General features: G+C 44.5%; 1 protein-coding gene across 1 annotated transcript in view; it reads right to left on the bottom strand.

Annotated features, from left to right (window-relative positions):
* Window positions 1–20,247, bottom strand: part of LOC112613721 (serine/threonine-protein kinase SMG1) — an 86,851-nt gene extending 66,604 nt beyond the window's left edge. The window contains exon 1 of the mRNA XM_025369454.1: window positions 19,087–20,247. Coding sequence (XP_025225239.1) covers window positions 19,087–19,175 — 89 coding nt within the window. The 5' untranslated portion in view covers window positions 19,176–20,247. The remainder of the gene's footprint in view (window positions 1–19,086) is intronic.
* Between the last annotated feature and the right edge of the window lie 376 nt (window positions 20,248–20,623).

The following is a 20,623-nucleotide window of genomic DNA, read 5'->3' as shown; positions in this document are numbered from 1 at the left end:
ATGTTGCCCACATTGTAGTGCAGTCTGTGATTACAGCTCACTGCTGCCCTGAACTCCTGGGCTCAAGAGATTCTCTGGTCTGAGCCTCCCCAGTAGCTAGGACTACAGGTATGGAGTGGCTCTTTGCCTTTATTTCTAACCCAAGCCAGCTTACAACCTTAAAAAGAGACTGTTTTGCCGGGCGCGGTGACTCACGCCTGTACTCCCAGTACTTTGGGAGGCCGAGGTGGGTAGATCGTAAGGTCAGGAGTTCGAGACCAGCCTGACCAACATGGTGAAACGCTGTCTCTACTAAAAATACACAAAAAATTAGCTGGGCATGGTGGTGCGGCACCTGTAGTCCCAGCTACTTGGGAGGCTGAGGCAGGAGAATCACTTGAACTCAGGAGGTGGAGGTTATGGTGAGCCGAGATCGCGTCACTGCATTCCCACCTGTGACGGTGACAGAGCGGGACTCCATCTCAAAAAAAGAGAGAGAGAGAGAGACCCTGCTTCAGCTCTCATTTGCATCGCTTATCTTCCCCTTCTGTCAGTAAGTTTTGTCAGTAAGTCCTGGAAGTACCCTAGAAACATATCGTTTGGCCTGGGAAATTGCCAAGATTGAATGGAAATATCTTACTCTATGACCTCTTTAATAGATGAAGAACAAAAAGACTGAAAATTTACAAAGCTATGCATCCCTCCCCCGCCAGTTAAATGCCAAACATAGGCCAAGCACAGTGGATCACACCTGTAATCCCAGCTGTTTGGGAGCCCGAGGCAGGCAGATCACCTGAGGTCAGGAGTTCAAGATCAGCCTGGCCAAGATGGTGAAATGCAGTCTCTACTAAAAATACAAAAAAATTAGCCAGGCATGGTGGTGCATGTCTGTAATCCCAGCTATTCAGGAAGCTGAGGCAGAAGAATCGCTTACCCAGAGGCGGAGGGTGCAGTGAGCTGAGAGCTCGCCACTGCACTCCAGCCTGGACAACAGAGTGAGACTCGGTCTCAATAAATAAATAAATAAATAAATAACCCATTCCAACAAAGATTAAGAATCATTAAGAGTTACATTGCGCCACTGCACTCCAGCCTGGGTGACAGAGCAAAACTCCGTCTCAAAAAAAAAAAAAAGAGTTACATACTGCAGAAATCTAAAGAGTCTCAAAAGCAGATTGGGACTTTATAATCAAGGTAAAGGTGAAGTGATGTTTACCAATATAAGAAATGTATGCAACCATTTTTTTCAACTTCTGAAAACAGTCAGATGATAACTGTAGTTATTCTGATCAAAATTCCTTTAGTCAACAGGTTGAAGCACATTCCCAGGGAATAACATGTTTATAAGATTTTCTAATAATAGCATATGTTAAATCTTGTCTTTAAAAATAATCCTGGCTGGGTGCAGTGGCTCACACCTGTAATCCCAGCACTTTGGGAGGCCGAGGTGGGTGGATCACTTGAGGTTGAGAGTTTGAGATCAGTCTGACCAACATGGAGAAACCTTTCTGTCTCCACTAAAAATACAAAATTAGCCGGGCATGGTGGTGCATGCCTGTAATCCCAGTTACTCAGGAAGCTGAGGCAGGAGAATCACTCGAACCCGGGATGCAGAGGTTGTGGTGACCCGAAATGCTGCCATTGCACTCCAGCCTGGGCAACAAGAACGAAACTCCATCTCAAAAAAACCAAAAAATAACAAAATAAAATTAAAACTAAAAAAATAAAAATAAATAAAAATAATCCTAGGCCAAGCTGGCTGCAGTAGCTCACAACTGTAATCCCAGCTACTCAGGAGGCTGAGACGGGAGGATCACTTGAGCCCAGGAGTTTGAGACCAGCCTGGGCAACACAGTGAGACTATGTCTCTAAAGAAAAAAATAATCACCATCATTCTAGGCCAGTCCAGAAAACATAGCAAGACCTCCAACTCTAAAAGAAAATGAAATAAAAAATTTTAAAGGTCAATTTAATTAGAGTCTCAAGTAATTCCAGAAGATATGGTCTCACAAATCAAACAGTTGAAAAAGGAAGATGCCTTTCAAAATAATCACACTATGATTTTAACTGTAGGAAAATGTATTAAATGAAGACAGGTTTTGCTAGTTGCTGAAACATACTAGTAAGAGCAGGAAACAATGCTCCCACCGTGCTCAGCAGTAGCCAGAAATTTATTGAGGTCTTTATATTTAGCCTTAAGTATAAGACAGCTAGGAAACTTCAAAATCATCACTCAAGCCACTTTAAACCCACAGTCTACACAAACCCTATCTTTTTCTTTTGTTACATTTTATACGAAACACTTTAATCAGATTGACATAAGTGATTTACAAGAATTAACTTGTATAATTCCCTTTTACAAGGAAAAAAGAAACAATGTTTCTAGATATTAAGTTCCTTGAGACAGCAATCATTTATTATAGATTTACAGTACGATTTCAAATAGTACTAGAATCTTTTTTTTTTTTTTTTTTTTTTTGAGAGAGTGGTACAATCACAGCTCACAGTAGCCTCGACCTCCTGGGCTAAAGCAATGCTCCCACCTCAGCCTTCCAAGTAGGTGGGACTACAAACTCACGTCACAATGTTCGGCTTTTTTTTCTTTTTGAGACAGAGTATTGCTCTGTCGTCCAGGCTGGAGTGCAGTGGCATGATCTCGGCTCACTGCAACCTCTGCCGCCTGGGTTCAAGCAACTCTCCTGCCTCAGCCTCCCAAATAGCTAGGATTACGTGTGCATCACCATGCCCAGGTAATTTTTATATTTTTAGTAGAGACTGGGTTTCACCAGGTTGGTCAGGCTGGTCTCAAACTCCTGATCTTGGTGATCTGCCCGCCTCGGCCTCCCAAAGTGCTGGGATTACAGGTATAAGTCACCATGCCCAGCCAATTTTTGTATTTTTTGTAGAAACCAGGTCTCACTATGTTACCCAGGCTGGTCTCCAACTCCTGGGCTTCAGTGATCCGCCCATCTTCCTGCCTTGGTCTCCCAAAGCACCACCATGCCCAGCCCAAAATCTTGTAATTGCTTAATACTGTATATATATTCTTGCAATGATATGACATTTCCCATCTTTGTTTAGAAGATGCATGTGGTTCTTCTCCACCCCTCAAGTACTTAAAACTATCACACTGGCAGAGTACAACCTTTCCATGGTTCTGGCATCCTCCCTTCTCCCATTGAAAGAAAAGAAAAGAAAAGAGAAAAGAAAAGAAAAATATATATGCACACACCCATACACACTACACCAGAGGGAAAAAAGCAATTCATCGTTCAACTCGTGTTCTTATAAGAATCAGCTCTTAAATTCCAACTGTGTAGTAAAAGGTAAGCAAGCTATAAGCTACCTTTCAACCTACCCTTTTTCTACACATTCCATTTACATTGTACTTGCCCTCCAACCTATGCAAGTAGTCACAAAGATGAGATTATGTTTGCTGGCTTATCATTTCAACTAGTAACAAATTCTTAAGGTGTGAGTATAAGGAGAAAAAATGATGATGCAGAGCTATGCTCTTATTATCCAACTTGAAACAGGTTTACAGGCCGGGCGCGGTGGCTCAAGCCTGTAATCCCAGCACTTTGGGAGGCCGAGACGGGCGGATCACGAGGTCAGGAGATCGAGACCATCCTGGCTAACACAGTGAAACCCCGTCTCTACTAAAAATACAAAAACTTAGCCGGGCGAGGTGGCGGGCGCCTGTAGTCCCAGCTACTCGGGAGGCTGAGGCAGGAGAATGGCGTGAACCCGGGAGGCGGAGCTTGCAGTGAGCTGAGATCCGGCCACTGCACTCCAGCCTGGGTGACAGAGCGAGACTCCATCTCAAAAAAAAAAAAAAAAAAGAAACAGGTTTACAGCCTAATGGGAGTACACTAGAAAATGCAGAAAGAGGGCAGGCGCGGTGGCTCACGCCTATAATCCCAGCACTTTGGGAGGCAGAGGTGGGTGGAACACAAAGTCAAGAGTTCAAGACCAGCCTGGCCAACATGGTGAGACCCCATCTCTACTAAAAATACAAAAAAAAAAAAATTACCCAGGTGTGGTGGCACATGCCTGTAATCCAAGCTACTCAGGAGGCTGAGGCAGGAGAATCGCTTGAACCCAGGTGGCAGAGGTTGCAGTGAGCCGAGATCACGCCATTGCACTCTGGCCTGGGCAACAGAGCGAGATTCCACCTCAAAAAAAAAAAAAAAGAAAGAAAATGTAGAAAGAGAGCCACTCCACCGGAGAGCAATTAATTCTAACTCCACCAATATTTTTCTAAGTATTCACTGAAACAATTTTTAAAATAATTTCCTGAACTTTAATCCTCCCAACGTCTTAAAAGGCAAAAATTACCCCCTCAGAGGGACATGGCTGGTAGTGCCAATACAAAAGATCTTCGTCTTCCCATTCTTAGTCCATAGCTTTTTTCATGACACCCGCCTCTCCTAAGATAAATATCTGTGAAGGATCAACTTTTTTAAAAAATACACACACTCTAGCTGGGCGCGGTGGCTCACATCTGTAATCCCAACACTTCGAGAGGCTGAGGCAGACATATCACCTGAGGTCAGGAGTTTGAGACCAGCCCCAACATGGTGAAACTCGTCTCTACTAAAAATACAAAAATTAGCCAGGCGTGGTGGCGCACATCTGTAATCCCAGCTACATGGGAGGCTGAAACCGAAGAATCACTTGAACCCGGGAGGTGGAGGTTGCAGTGAGTCAGGATGGTGCCAACTGCACTCCAGCCTGGGCAACAAACAGAGTGAGACTCCATCTCAAAAAAAAAAAAAAAAAAAAAAACATACATTCTTAAAAATAAAAGACACTTAGAGAGGAATCTAAAACACACCGGTTCTATTTTTAACTTCACCAATGCTAAAAGAGCGGGTAGATTTTTTTTTTTTTTTTAAAGAAAAGGGAACAAATTACAGATGGGGAAATAGGTTTTGAAATCTTCGCACAACAGGGTGGCTATAGTAAATAATGATGTATTTATTTGCAAAGAGAAGACAGAGATAACAATAGCAATAATAATAAGGTATTTCAAATAATTAAATTTCAAATGCCTCACCACAAAATATGAGTAAGCAAAGTAAGGTGAAAATATGTTAATTAGCATGATTTAATCATACCACATTGCACATATATAAACATTACACTGTACCCTACAAATGTGTACTATTATGATTTTTGAATTAATATTAATTAGAGTGGGGAGAACAATGATTACATTTTTACTTCTTCAGTAAGATTATAATAAAAACGTAGAGAGCACTTGCATTATAGTAACTACACATGATAGGCCACTTTAAATAAAAGGCATCTTTTATGAAATTTTTAAGGCCGGGCGCGGTGGCTCAAGCCTGTAATCCCAGCACTTTGGGAGGCCAAGACGGGCAGATCACGAGGTCAGGAGATCGAGACCATCCTGGCTAACACGGTGACACCCTGTCTCTACTAAAAAATACAAAAAAACTAGCCGGGCGTGGTGGCAGGCACCTGTAGTCCCAGCTACTCAGGAGACTGAGGCAGGAGAATGGCGTAAACCTGGGAGGTGGAGCTTGCAGTGAGCCGAGATCCGGCCACTGCACTCCAGCCTGGGCAACTGAGCGAGACTCTGTCTCAAAAAAAAAAAAAAAAAGAAATTTTTAGTCAATGAATTGATTACCACATACATACGACCTATTTGCTATTAAGCGTAAATTTATTTACAATTTTAGTATTTTCAAAAAAGGAACATTAAAATTCCATCAACATTTCAAATAATGACAGAATTAATCATTTTTAATAGAATTCTTACTCAGATCCTTCAAAAACAATATAAACTATCACTTAAGGTAGATTCCTTTAAATCTGACTAAAAATGCTAAATCTCAAGTTTCATAGTCTCAGTGCTGGAAAACCTGCTATATTTTTATTTTTCTTCACATTTAGACAAAGAACATATGGACAGGCAAGAAATGTAATCAACTTTTTCAGGAAAGAATCCCAGGATCTGTTTTATTTTCAATTAAATATATACGAATTCTGGGTGATACTGGTGATCATCTCTGGATCTTTTTACTTATCTAATGAGAAAAGAGTCTCATTATACAAAGAGAATACCCAAAAAGTCTAATGATTTCCTCACATAAGTAGGTTTTTCTGTAAGGTTCTGGCAAATCTGAAGAAGCCAACATAGAATCTGTCATTAATGCATTGAATCTGAACTTCCACTGTTAAAACCAAAGTAGGGCCTGGAAGTAAAGTGTTAACACTTCAGACAAGAAATTCCAGGGTTTGTATCATCAGGAATATAAACCAGGGACACCCTCAAGAGGATGAAGAGCAAGAGTCATGCACTGCTTCAGAGAATTAAATACTCCAAGATGAAAGTTAAAAATTCAAACACACCTATCACACATATACATCTTTTAACATCAGGTTGAAATGCTAAAGGGAACAGAGTAAAAGTAAGTTTTTAACTAATAAATTTAAATAAGAGAGAAAACTTTAAATTCAAAGAGCTTCACTAAAAAAAAAAAAAGAAAATGTTAGCAAAGTCATCAAATGTGGAGGAAAAGCTATTATATGTCACTATGTAATCTAAGACATATTCATTAGTGGAGCCTTTTTTCTAGGCTATTAATATATTAGATGCCACCCAAAAACAAAGATCTAATAAATGTTAAGTTTAACAACTTCTTAAAAACCTGTAGGTTCCCAAAGATACATACGTGTATGTGCAGTGAGGCCACTGCTAAGCCTCTAATAATATTCTTGTAGACTACTATTCTCTATGATGACAAAAAGGGTAATAAAAAAAAAATCTATGTCTCCCCTTAATAAACAAAGGAAGAGCATACTTAGAAAGTTCCATAACAAAAACAATCTATAATTCTGGTACCAGAAATCCCTCTGAGGCAGGGCACGGTGGCTCACACCTGTAATCCCAGCACTTTGGGAGGCCAAGGCGGGGGATCACTTGAGGTTGGGAGATCAAGACCATCCTGGCTAACACGGTGAAACCCTGTCTCTACTAAAAATACAAAAAATTAGTCAGGCCAGAGGCACACGCCTGTAATCCCAGCTACTCGGAGGCTGAGGCAGGAGAATCACTTGAACCCAGGAGGCAGAGGTTGCGTGAGCCTAGATAGTGCCATTGCACTCCAGCCTGGGCAACAAGAGCAAAACTCCATCTCAAAAATAAAAAAAGGAGTAAGTCCCTCTGAAAAAAGCTTTAAATAATAAACACAAAAAGTCTATAACAGGATTTTAAATAAATATAAGGTCCTACACATACTATATGAATACCAACATAATAAAAATATGAATATGAATGAATATCAACAGGAATCCCATTCCTTTTTTGAAAGGGCCTGAAAATTAATACAAAAGAAGTAATTCAGGATGTTTAGAAATCTGTTGACTCTAGGCCAGGTGCGGTGGCTCACGGCTGTAATCCCAGCACCTTGGGATTTACAAAGTGGGATTTCCTTCTCACCTAAGGTCAGGAGTTCAAGACCAGCCTGGCCAAGATGGTGATACTCCATCCCTACTAAAAATTACAAAAATTAGCCAGGCGCAGTGGCAGGTGCCTGTAATCCCAGCTACTCAGGAGGCTGAGGTAGGAGAATCGCTTGAACTCGGGCGGCAATATTTGCAGTGAGCCAAGATCTCACCACCGCACTCCAGCCTGGGCGACAGTGAGACTCTGTCTCAAAAACAATAAAACGAAATAAACAAATCTGTTGATACTGGAATATTTGCGTTTCATTCCCCAATCAGCAGGCACGCAACTGGCAAGAAGTGTGTTTCCCCAGGCATTCTAATGGAATGCCAGAAAGCTCAACCCCGTGCTTAAATTTTTAGTGATTACATTGCTTAAATAATGTAGACAGATACAATAGACCCAAGATAAGTCAATGTGTAAAAAGACTTCAGATACATGCACAAGGTATTTTTCAAGATGGACAAAACACATGAATCTTAAATTACCATATTCCTTTTTTTTTTTTTTTTTTTTTTGAGACGGAGTCTCGCTGTGTGGCCCAGGCTGGAGTGCAGTGGCGCGATCTCGGCTCACTGCAAGCTCCGCCTCCCGGGTTCACGCCATTCTCCTGCCTCAGCCTCCGAGTAGCTGGGACTACAGGCGCCCGCCACCACGCCCGGCTAGTTTTTTGTATTTTTAGTAGAGACGGGGTTTCACCATGTTAGCCAGGATGGTCTCGATCTCCTGACCTCGTGATCCACCCGCCTCGGCCTCCCAAAGTGCTGGGATTACAGGCTTGAGCCACCGCGCCCGGCTTTTTTTTTTTTTTTGACAGAGGTTTTTTTGCTCTTGTTGCCCAGGCTGGAGTGCAATGGCACGATCTAGGCTCACGCAACCTCCGCCTCCCAGGTTCAAGCAATTCTCCTGCCTCAGCCTCCTGAATAGCTGGGACTACAGGCATGTGCCACCACGCCCAGCTAATTTTTGTATTTTTTTTAGTAGAGACGGGATTTCACCATGTTGGCCAGGATGGTCTTGATCTCTTGACCTCGTGATCCGCCCACCTCGGCTTCCCAAAGTGCTGAGATTACAGGCATGAGCCACTGCGCATGGCCAAATTACCGTCTTCTTTCTTCTGTAAAAAGATCTGGCCACTCCAGTCCATTACAATACTGTCCTTTTGAGCCTGCTCAATCAGTTTGTTTAAGCCCTGACAGGGCTGCCATAAGAGGAACGCTTTCCCCAAAAATGCATCCTACAAGAACAGTGTTGTAAACTCTGGAGTTAAGGCTAAACATAAAAATACAAACTTACAGGATCTCACTGTCATGTATTTACTTGAGGAAAGACACAAATATAGAGTGTACTATTTACTGATGCACTCAGTAGGAAAGAAGGGGATAGCAAAAGTAACAATTTTACCAGATCCACGCACATATGCAGGTTATATTTTACTGGAGATGGCACACATAAAAATTCCAGATACTGCTAAGTATATGAAAAAAACGTGAGCAGGAATGGGTGTGATAGTGGAAAAGTCACTGCATATCTGTACCTTGACTGAGGTCATGGTTACACAGGTGTATACATTTGCCAAAATTTCCTGAATTTAAGACCTATACAGGCCGGGCGCAGTGGCTCACGCCTGTACTCTCAGCACTTTGGGAGGCCGAGGCGATCATCACCTGAGGTCAGGAGTTCGAGACCAGCCTGGCCAACAAGGTGAAATCCCATCTCTACTAAAAGTACAAAAACTAGCCGGGCATGGTGGCAGGCATCTGTAATCCCAGCTACTCGGGGGGCTGAGGCAGAAGAATCACTTGAACCCGGGAGGCAGAGGTTGCAGTGAGCCAGGATCGCACCACTGCACTCCAGCCTGGGGCACAAGAGCGAGACTTCGTCTCAAAAAAAAAAAAAAAAAAAAAAAAAACTACACATACATAAATTTTATCTCAAAGAAGCATCACAATAGAATTCAAAAGAGAATTCAATTTAAAAAGGAAAAGTACACTCAATTAACTAATACAAGATAGAAAAGAATAACAGTATAAAACCAAGTATCTCTGCATGAGCGAACACCACAAGAACTTAGTAAGTTATACTCTACATTAAAGGAACAAAAAACAGGCCGAGCGTGGTGGCTCACGCCTGTAATCCCAGCACTTTGGGAGGATGAGGTGAGTGGATCACGAGGTCAGGAGATTGAGACCATCCTGGCTAACACGGTGAAACCCCGTCTCTACTAAAAATTAAAAAAATAGCCGGGCGTGGTGGTGGGCGCCTGTAGTCCCAGCTACTCGGGAGGCTGAGGCAGGAGAATGGCGTGAACCTGGGAGGCAGAGCTTGCAGTGAGCCGATATAGCGCCACTGCACTCCAGACTGGGCAAGAGAGACTCCGTCTCAATAAATAAATAAATAAATAAATAAATAAATAAATAACACAGAATAAGGGAGCATTTCCTATACATATGAAACCACAAAATTTCTGTACTCTCTACTATTAGGCCTCTATACAAGGGGAAGTATGTTTTATTTTATAGTTCCAAAAATAAAATGGGCTCTGAAAAACTTCAAGATAGTCAAAGATAGGTAACCAAAATGATGACAACGTGAAAAGTTAACAAACAGCTCCTGTGAATCTATTAAGGGTGGTCCAATGAAAGGAGCCTCACGGATTTGTTTTAGGTGATTAGGATAAAGAATAAGTGTCAGGTAACAAGGGCAGAAAACCCTACCAAGAATTGTGACAATTCAATGTTCCCACCATGGACCACACTCTATTTTACACAACACTTTTTTTTTTTTTTTTTTTTTTTTTGAGACGGAGTCTTGCTCTGTAGCCCGGGCTGGAGTGCAGTGGCCGGATCTCAGCTCACTGCAAGCTCCGCCTCCCGGGTTTACGCCATTCTCCTGCCTCAGCCTCCCGAGTAGCTGGGACTACAGGCGCCCGCCACCTCGCCCGGCTAGTTTTTTGTATTTTTAGTAGAGACGGGGTTTCACCGTGTTAGCCAGGATGGTCTCGATCTCCTGACCTCGTGATCCGCCCGTCTCGGCCTCCCAAAGTGCTGGGATTACAGGCTTGAGCCACCGCGCCCGGCTTACACAACACTTATATGACATTCCATACATGTGTCTAATGTGAAGATTGAGCAGATAAAAAGTATCACTTTAGTGATCATCCTCAATCAACACCAGATAACAAATGAAGGGAATGAAGGGCTTTTGCTTATGGAAATTCTCACACACTGAGCTGAATATTTTTATCTTATTTATTTATTTATTTATTTATTTATTTTTAAGACGGAGTTTCACTCGTTGCCCAGGCTGGAGTGCAATGGCCCGATCTTGGCTCACCACAACCTCCGCCTCCCGGGTTTAAGTGATTCTCCTGCCTCAGCCTCCCAAGTAGCTGGGATTACAGGCATACGCCACCATGCCCGGCTAATTTTTGTATTTTTAGTAGACACAGGGTTTTCCCATGTTGGTCAGGTTGGTCTCTCCCGACCTCAGGTGATATGCCCGCCTTGGCCTCCCCAAAGTGCTGGGATTACAGGTGTAAGCCACCACACACAGCCTTATCTTAAATTGTTAAATATAAACATAATACTCAGGTCCTTAGCAGCCCCTTCTCTATATTGTTCCTATTACCCGCCTACCACTGCGATTTCTCTTGCATGCGCATGCACGCACTCTCAAACACACACACACACACACACACACACACACACACACTCTTTTTCTTTTTCTTTTAGAGTCTTGCTCTTGTTACCCAGGCTGGAGTGCAATGGCGCAATCTCAGCTCACCACAACCTCCGCCTCCCAGGTTCCAGCAATTCTCCTGCCTAAGCCTCCCGAGTAGCTGGGAATACAGGCATGCGCCACCACACCCAGCTAATTTTGTATTTTTAGTAGAGACGGGGTTTCTCCATGTTGGTCAGGCTAGTCTCGAACTCCCGACCTCAGGAGATCCACCCACCTCAGCCTCCCAAACACACACACACACACACACACACACACACACACACACACACACAAAACACGTGAACTATGATTCAAGGCCTACAATAGGGTCCCCAACCCAGTGCTTCAGCTTCACCTTTTATTTGTATTACTCCTCATAAGTACCCAATTCCTCTACACACCGACAACTTGCACCCGGCCTTAATGTAATTTTCTTCTATTTTGGAGGGGGGAGATTCTCCCCCAAATTCACAGTCAAAATTGTACAGACCAATTCCATCACCCCACTGCTCCGTACTTAACCATATAACTTTCCCTCCTCTGACTCTTCAGGCTTTTTGTTTTGTTTTGTTTTTGAGATACTCTCGCTCTGTCACCCAGAGTGGAGTGCAATGGCATCATCTTGGCTCACTGCAACCTCCACCTCCTGGGTTCAAGCGATTCTCCTGCCTCAGCCTCCCGAATAGCTGGGATTACAGGTGCCTACCACTGCATCCAGCTAATTTTTGTATTTTTAGTAGAGGGGGTTTCACCAAGTTGGCCAGGCTGGTCTTGAACTTCTGACCTCAGGTGATCTGCCCGCCTTGGCCTCTTTCTCCAAAAGAAAGAGAGAGAGAGAGAGAGAGAGAGAGAGAGAGAGAGAGAGAAAGGAAGACTGAGAATTATATCACAAAATCCACATGCTCTTTCCTTTACAAAGTCCTTATCTCCCATAATAACTTACAGTCTCCTTGAAGACAGTGGTTTTACAAGTCATAAAAATCCTGGCCATAGTAGCTTATGCCTGTAATCCCAGCACTTTGGGAAGCCAAGACAGGCAGATCACTTAAGGTCAGAAGTTCGAGACCAGCCTGCTCAACATGGTGAAACCCTGTCTCTACTAAAAATACAAAAATTAGCCAGGGGTAGGGGCACATGCCTGTAATCCCACCTACTCGGAAGGCTGAGGTAGGAGAATCGCTTGAACCTGAGAGGCTGAGGTTGCAGCGAACCAAGATTGCACTAGTGCATTTCAGCCTGGGCAACACAGTGAGACCCCATCTCAAAATATATATATATATCCCTAGAAGCATCAATATTTACTGAATCAGAGTATTTTATTACCTGTTATAAAAAAACAAAAAAAAAAGACAAAAAATCTTCTATTATACTAATTTATAAAGGAAGCAAAACAAAAGGGGTTGGGGGGTCCGGGCACAGTATCTCACTCGTGTAATCCCAGCACTTTGGGAGGCCAAGGTGGGAACTTGAGGTCAGGAATTTGAGACCAGCCTGGTCAACATGGTGAAACCCTGTCTCTACTAATAATACAAAAATTAGCTGGGCCTGGTGACATGCGCCTCTAGTCCCAGCTACTCAGAAGGCTGAGGCACGTGAATCGCTTGAACCCAGGAAGTGGAGGTTGTACTGAGCCAAGATTGTGCCGCTACACTCCAGCCTGGGAGACACAGTGAAACTATGTCTTTAAAAAAAAAAAAAAAAGGCCAGGTACAGTGGCACACACCTGTAATCCCAGCACTTTGGGAGGTCGAGGTAAGTGGATCACCTGAGGTCAGGAGTTCACGACCAGCCTAACTAACATGGTGAAACCCCGCCTCTACTAAATACACATGCCTATAATCTGAGCTCTTGGGAGGCTGAGACAGGAAAATCACTTGTACCTGGGAGGCAGAGGTTGCAGTGAGCCGAGATTGCACCATTGCATACTCCAGCCTGGGCAACAAGAGCAAAACTCCATCTCAAAAAAAAAAAAAAGTTGGGGTGGGGGTAAGGTTCAACTTAAAGATACAATTACCAAGTGTTTCATAAGGAATGTCTTATTTCATAATGGAGTAGGAGTTTGACACCAGCATGGGCAAAATGGGGAGGCCCCATCTCTACAAAAAAATAAAAATAAAAAATTAGTGTGCCAAGCATGGTGGGTCACACCTGTAATTCCAGCACTTTGGGAGGCCAAGGAGGAAGGATCACCTGAGCCCAGGTATTCAAGACCAGCCCAGGCAGCATGGCAAAACCCCGTCTCTACAAAAATAAATAAATAAATAAAGTAGCTGGGCGTAGTGGCATGCACCTATGGTCCCAGCTATTGGGAGGCTGAGGTAGGAGGACTTCTTGAGCCTGGGGGGTGGAGGTTGCAATGAACTGAGATAGTTCTGCTGCACTCCAACCTGGGCAATAGAGTAAGACTCTGCTTCAGAAAAAGAGAGAGGAGACCAGGCGTGGTGGCTCACGCCTGTAATCCCAGCACTTTGGGAGGCCGAAGTGGGTGGATCACCTGAGGTCAGGAGTTCAAGACCAGCCTGGCCAACATGGTGAAACCCCATCTCTACTAAAAACACAAAAATTAGTCAGGCGTAGTGGCATGCGCCTGTATTCCCAGCTACTCGGGAGGCTGAGACAGGAGAATCAATTGAACCAGGAGGTGGAGGTTGCAGTGAGCTGAGATTGTGCCACTGTACTCCAGCCTGGGCGATAAAGTAAAACTGTCTCAAAAAAAAAAAAAAAGAGAGAGAGGAAAAATAAATAAATTAGCCAGGTGTGATGGTATGCACCTGTGGTCCCAGCTACTCAGGAGACTGAGGTGGGAGGATCCCCTGAGTCCAGGAAATGAAGGCTGCAGTGAGTAGTGACTGCACCACTGCACTCCAGCCTGGGCAACAGAGCGAGAGCATATCTCAAAAAAGAGGAAAGAAAAGAAAAAAGAAATTAAAAATACAAAAACAAACGTTACTTTAGTTTTACTTTTTATTTTTTAGTTTATTATGGGTGTTTTACTTTCCCCCACGTAAAACAGCCATACGTAATTTGTTGAAATTTTCCTTAGTGTACTTCGAAATCTGTTGAATAGAACTGGCAATCACTGAATTCTATTTAACTCTAGTTCCATTTAATATTAGACTGGTGTGAAAGTAACTGCGGTTTTGGCCAAAACCGCAATTACTTTTGCACCCACCTAATAGCTATAAAATATGTAACTTCACTGAATTTTATCCTCTATGTATTTCCCTATATTATGTACCTATGGACATCAAACTTAGTACAGACTGATAAAAGGCTGAATAGACAACTACGGTTTCAAAAATCCAGCTTCTCACAACCTCAGACATACTAGTATACAGCTTTTCTAATTTCACAACACATTTCCATTTTTTGGTCTTTCACAATAGAGAAGATGTGTGCACTTTTGAATATTTTGATCTGTCTAGAATCTAGAATCTACCAAAATTGGAAGGTGTTTTTATTATACAGTTTCATCCTTTTCTTAAAGTATAGAAAGATCCTAAGTTTGAACACAGTAAGACACTCAATATAGAACTACTACTAAACATATAAGACCAGTTACACAATTAATGTCCTAACACCCCAAGTGGAATCTACTTGTTTTCTGTTGACTTGAATGCTTTCTCTTCTTTGCTGAATTAATCAATCTATTTGACTCCAATGTCAAATTAATCAATGTCACGTTAGAATATTAAAATGTACAATTATGAATTACACATTTAATTTTAAAACATCATTCTGATCTCTATCCTGATTGATACTAGAAGATTATCTTCCAAACTAAGGTGGAAAAAATGACAGACTTTAGCTATTGGCAATGATAGGTCATTTTTTTAGGGAAGAGGAGTAAAGAGGGCAACTTCCATAGGTCAGACATTCCTTTGTTCTAAGAAGCCACCACTCCTGTTTCTTCATATGGAAAAAACCAGAGGCGTCCAGTGGTTCCCAAAACCTTCTCAACTTTATGCTTGAGGAACCCACAGATTTCAAATAATACAACTGACCTCAGACCACTCATTTGTTTAATTGTTTAACCATTCTTTTTTTTTTTTTTTTTTTTTTTGAGAAGGAGTCTTGCTCTGTTGCCCAGGCTGGAGTGCAGTGGTATGATATCGCTCACTACAACCTCCGCCTCTCGGGTTCAAGTGATTCTCCTGCCTCAGCCTCCCAAGTAACTGGGATTACAGGCATGTGCCACCACATCCCGCTAATTTTTTTTCTTTTTTTTAGTAGAGACGGGGTTTCACCATGTCAGTTGGCCAGGCTGGTCTTGAACTCCTAACCTCAGGTGATCCGCCCAACTCAGCCTCCCAAAGTGTTGGGATTACAGGTGTGAGCCACCATGCCTGGTCTTCTCTCTCTTTTTCTGAAAGAGTCTCACTTCATGCCCGGCCTGCTCAACCATTCTTAAATGTCGGGTGTGGTGGCTCACACCTGTAATCTCAACACTTTGGGAGGCTGAGGGCGGGTGGATTGTTTGAGTTCAAGACCAGCCTAAGCAACATGGTGAAAACCCCATCTTTACAAAAAATACAAAACTGCCGGGCGCGGTGGCTCACGCCTGTAATCCCAGCACTTTGGGAGGCCGAGGCGGGCGGATCACAAGGTCAGGAGATCGAGACCATGGTGAAACCCCGTCTCTACTAAAAATACAAAAAATTAGCCGGGCGCGGTGGCGGGCGCCTGTAGTCCCAGCTACTCAGGAGGCTGAGGCAGGAGAATGGCGTGAACCCGGGAGGCGGAGCTTGCAGTGAGCCGAGATCGCGCCACTGCACTCCAGCCTGGGCGACAGAGCGAGACTCCGTCTCAAAAAAAAAAAAAAAAAAATACAAAACTGAGCCAGGCTGGTGGCAAGCGCCTGTAGCCCCACCTACTTGTGGATGCTGAGGGAGGAGGTTTGAGCCTGGGAGGTCGAGACTGCAGTGAGCCAAGTATTTGTGCCGCTGCATTCCAGCCTGGGTGATACAGCAAGACCCTGTCTCAAAAAAATTTACAGAAGAGTTGACTGAGAGCACAGTGAATGAAAAGGAAAACTAAAAGGCAGTGCCATATAAATGCTTACTGTTGGAGGTATGCTTCTATGGAACATGGGTATGCTCTCTTGCCATATGACATTCACATATTCAGCCACCTGGAACACTTCCTGTCAGTATGTGTGAAGTATCATGTGTGGTCAAAATTGACTCAACAGTCATTTTCCACACCAAATGGCAAACTAACACTAAAAGAAATCAACAAGTGTTGCTTTTTCAAAAGCCTAAATCAGCTGAGTGCAGTGACTTACACCTGTAATCCCAGCACTTTGAGAGGCCAAAGCAGGCAGATCACCTGAATCAGGAGTTCAAGAACAGGTTGGCCAACATGATGAAACCCCATCTCTACTAAAAATACAAAAATTAACTGGGCACCTGTAATCCCAGCTACTCAGGAGGCTGAGGGAGGAGAATTTTTCCTTGAAACCGGGAGGCAGAGGCTGCAGTGAGTCAAGACTGCGCCACTGTACTCCAGCCTGGGAGACACAGCAAGACTCCATCTCAGGGGAAAAAAAAAAAAAGCTTAAATCAAGGAAAACAGAACCAAACCAGCAGGGACGAAACGGTACATAAGAGGCAAAAAAAAAATTGTTTAATCAAAATTATTCAGATGAACCACAATAAACGTGCCTGCATCTGAAGTTCCATAAATCGATTACCCCTAAAATATATTTATATATATTTAAGGAGTTCTAAGCATTGGGTTAAATTCTAAACCTTCATTTAAGCAAGAAGCAAGATCAAGATCCGTTCTGTCAGTTACCTAGAGTCTGTCACCTTTCTGAATAGGGGACAGAATAACCTCAAATTTAACTAATGAAAATTTATGACTTGGCAAATATCCGAGGTATTTTTATTGACTAACAAATCAGCTATGACAATCTTAGAAACAAATCAAGTTATGCTATGGGGTATGTCCACAATTCCCCGTTCCTTCTACAACAGAAGAAAATCAAATCTTTCCAATATCCTAACAAATTGTTACTCCCTGTAACCAAATGCATCTCACAGTATCGTCTACCAAGGCGTTACATTCTGAAACTTTGTTACAAAGCACAGCTTCAAAGAAACCTTGTAAGCTTTCTTGTAAGCTCCTCCCTTCCCCCATTGCCCCTCCCCAGAGCCAAGAAATAAAGCACTTGAAAGAAACAGCAAGGATAATATTTATTAATAGCTCATGTACATATTCCATAACTACATAAGCCATTTGGCTTCATACCTGTCAGCAATGAAGTCAGGTGGCCCCAGCACGTGGCTGCAACTCTTCTCTATTTATTTAGAACTACAAACTACAATTTACATTTTTCCAAAAGCTCTAGGAGACTATTTGAGAAGGGCACTTTATTCTTCTAAAAGGTTACTAAATTCTCTTATATACTTATACTGATCACAATACTGAAAAATAATCTAAAATCCATTGTCATTCATTTACCACCTAATTTGTTAGATGCCAGAAAATAAAATCAAATTTCACACATTTCAATAAAAAGGCAAAACTAAGCATGTCAATCACAGAAAAAAATACTTAATCAACTAATTTTATTTAAAGCACTCACAAACTCTTAAGTGGTACAAGACAAGTCAACGCTATGTTTATCAAACAAAATTTTTTTTTTTACGACTAAACACCTCAATTCTAGACTCAGGCACTAATTATTAAAGTCATCTAGTTATATAAACCAATTCTCAACAGACACAGTATTTGGAAAGGCATATTAAACAGACTAAGATGTGTACCACCCATTAGCCAAAGACAATTTTAATGATTTTTCTAATCAGTCTTCAAATGTTACATTCTAACGTCTTACCAAATTATTTCCAAATACTGCTGGAATTACATGTAACTATCAGGAAACAAAAGGGCTTCCCAACAACTTGTGCGATCTACATTTATTTGGTCAGTTTCTGGACAATTACAATACAATTGTGCTCCAAAGTAGGAAAGTTCCATAAATCAATTACCCCTAAAATATATTCATATACATTTAAGGAGTTCTAAGCATTGGGTTAAATTCCAAACAGACTCTGAATAGAAGCATTTATTTAGTAAGAGAGGTTAGAATAAATCAGTCCTAAATTAGGTACAACTGCCCCCCCAAATTGATCAAAAAGGCAGGAAAATTGCATTTATTTAAAAAGTTAATGTTTCTAATATATTCAAATCTAACTAAGCCCCAAAACGGTCTGAGATCAAATCCTCCATAAAAGAGGAAATTCTCTAGACTTCTAAGTGGGTGCCCAAAGAGTTCACTCAAGTGTTCAGGTATGAATTAGATTCACCAGAGTAACTGGCCTTGCACTTAAGGAAAACTTCCATCTCCCAAGACCAGAGTGGGTCGATCCCATCAACAGTCACCACAATCTCATCTCACGCTCCACTAATGAATGTCCTCCCTAAAGTCAGAGCAATGCCTTTGCTGGAATTTTGTTTTGGTTTTCTCAATATTAACACGTGGGGGTCACAGTAAGGGACACAGGTTAGAAGGTCTCTCACGTGGCGGCTGAAAGAGTGGGGAACCGAGGAAGTGAATGAGTAACAGGGAGGGTCCTGGACTCTCGGGATCTCCCAACTCGAGGTTGGAGGAAGGCGATAACTGGAATGCCCCCCACCCAACCCCCGCCTCTTTCTCACCTCCTGGTCCCGATCCTAGGCCAGTGCCAGCCCCGGGCAGAACAAGCAGAGGGGGGAGGCACTAAGGCCTCGCCTCCCGCGGCCTTCCTCCCCTAGCCGGGGCGGAGGAGACCCAGGAAGCCGCGCCCGGCTCTGGGGGGTGGAGGGCCTAGGCCGCGCCTCCCAGCCCCGCGGCCCTAGGCCTCGGCCCGCCCGAGGCGGAGCCCGGGAGGTCGGGGCGGGGGCCCGGGCCGGTCACCCACCTGGGTTGCCAGTCATTCCAGCTCCGCGGATACTTGGTGCCGCCGCCGCCGCCGCTGCTCAGCCGAGACCCCGGGGCTCTGCGGCTCATTACCTTCCCCGACACGACATGGCCAAGCGCCGCCGCCCAAAGAAGAGCGAGTCGCCGCCCGAACCGGCCGCCGCCGACACCCCGCTCCGGCCCGGGGCTGAGGAGGAAGCCGAGGAGGAGGAGGAGTAGGAGGAGGAGGAGGAGGAGGCGGCGGAGGGCGGGGGAAGAGGACGGCCGTTCCGGGTTCCGCCTGAGCTCGCAGCGCAGGACAAGGAGGCAGGAGCGGCGCCGTGAGAGAGAGGCAGATGAAGGGGAGGCGACGTCTCTTCCAGGGCCGTGCGCGGCCCACGACGCCGGGGCCCCGGAGGACGAGGACGACGAGTAGCAGGCGGTGGCGGCAGCTCCTCACGCTCACACGGCCACTGCTTCCCCGCCTCCCGGCTCCGCCCGCCGCGCCGCCGCTGTCGCACGGCATGCTGGGAGCGAGGGGCGGGGTCGGCGCCTGCCGGGCCTGGGGAGAGAGGCGGGTTCTGTCGGCGGCGGGGCGGGGCCGAGAGAGGCGGGGCCGATAGCAGGCCGCCCCGCCCCCCACGTCCCCTGGCTCGTCAACTGCGCCGAAGTCTGGGCACCGCGATGACGAATCCTGGGACAGGGGATCTCCACTACCGCGGCCACACACTTTTCTCCCAAACGCTCCCGGGAAAACACCGGACCCCTGAGGGCCGGGCAGTCAGGTGTAAACAGGCGTCCAATCCAGGACCTGCAGTGGGGGGGGGGGGCTGGTACCCTGGGGTGCGCGCGCACACAGGCGTGCCCTTGAATTCACGTGCGCCAGTCTTCCCACTGTCTACGGGGCGGGGTGGAAAGTGAAAATAGTAAGATCGAGAGGAGGTTGATATCTACCTTCCCAACCTCCACCTGAAATGTGCCCATTGAGTCCTGGCACCTTTTACCATTTCTTCACAATGAAAAAAACTAAATGAGGGAAGGGAAGGGAGTATCCAAGACCACCAAGCCCTGTCCTCTGCAATGTGAAATGTGCTTTGAAGCCCTCTCACCCTAAGGCTTGCCCGTCTTCTGCTGGTGAAAGAAGCTGGAGGCCCGGCGCGGTGGCTTAAGCCTGTACCCAGCACTTTGGGAGGCCGAGGTGGGCGGATCATCTGAGTTGAGGAGTTCCACACCAGCCTGGCCAACATGGGGAAAACCGGCCTCTACTAAAAATACAAAAAGTAGCCGGGCACGGTGGTGTGCGCCTGTAATCCCAGCTACTCGGGAGGCTGAAACAGGGGAATCGCTTGAACCCAGTAGGCCAAGGTTGCAGTGAGCCGAGATCAGGCCATTGCAGTCCAGCCTGGGCAACAAGAGTGAAATTCTGTCTCAAAAAAATAAAAGAAGAGAGAGCGAGAGAGAGGAAGGAAGGAAGGAAGGGAGGAAGGGAGGGAGGGAGGAAGGAAGGAAGGAAGGAGAGAGAAAGGAGGAAGGGAGGGAAGGAAGGAGAGAGAAAGGAG

This window comes from Theropithecus gelada, chromosome 20, assembly GCF_003255815.1.
Source record: "Theropithecus gelada isolate Dixy chromosome 20, Tgel_1.0, whole genome shotgun sequence".
NCBI lineage: Eukaryota > Metazoa > Chordata > Mammalia > Primates > Cercopithecidae > Theropithecus > Theropithecus gelada.
This window is presented reverse-complemented; position numbering and strand designations above follow the sequence as displayed.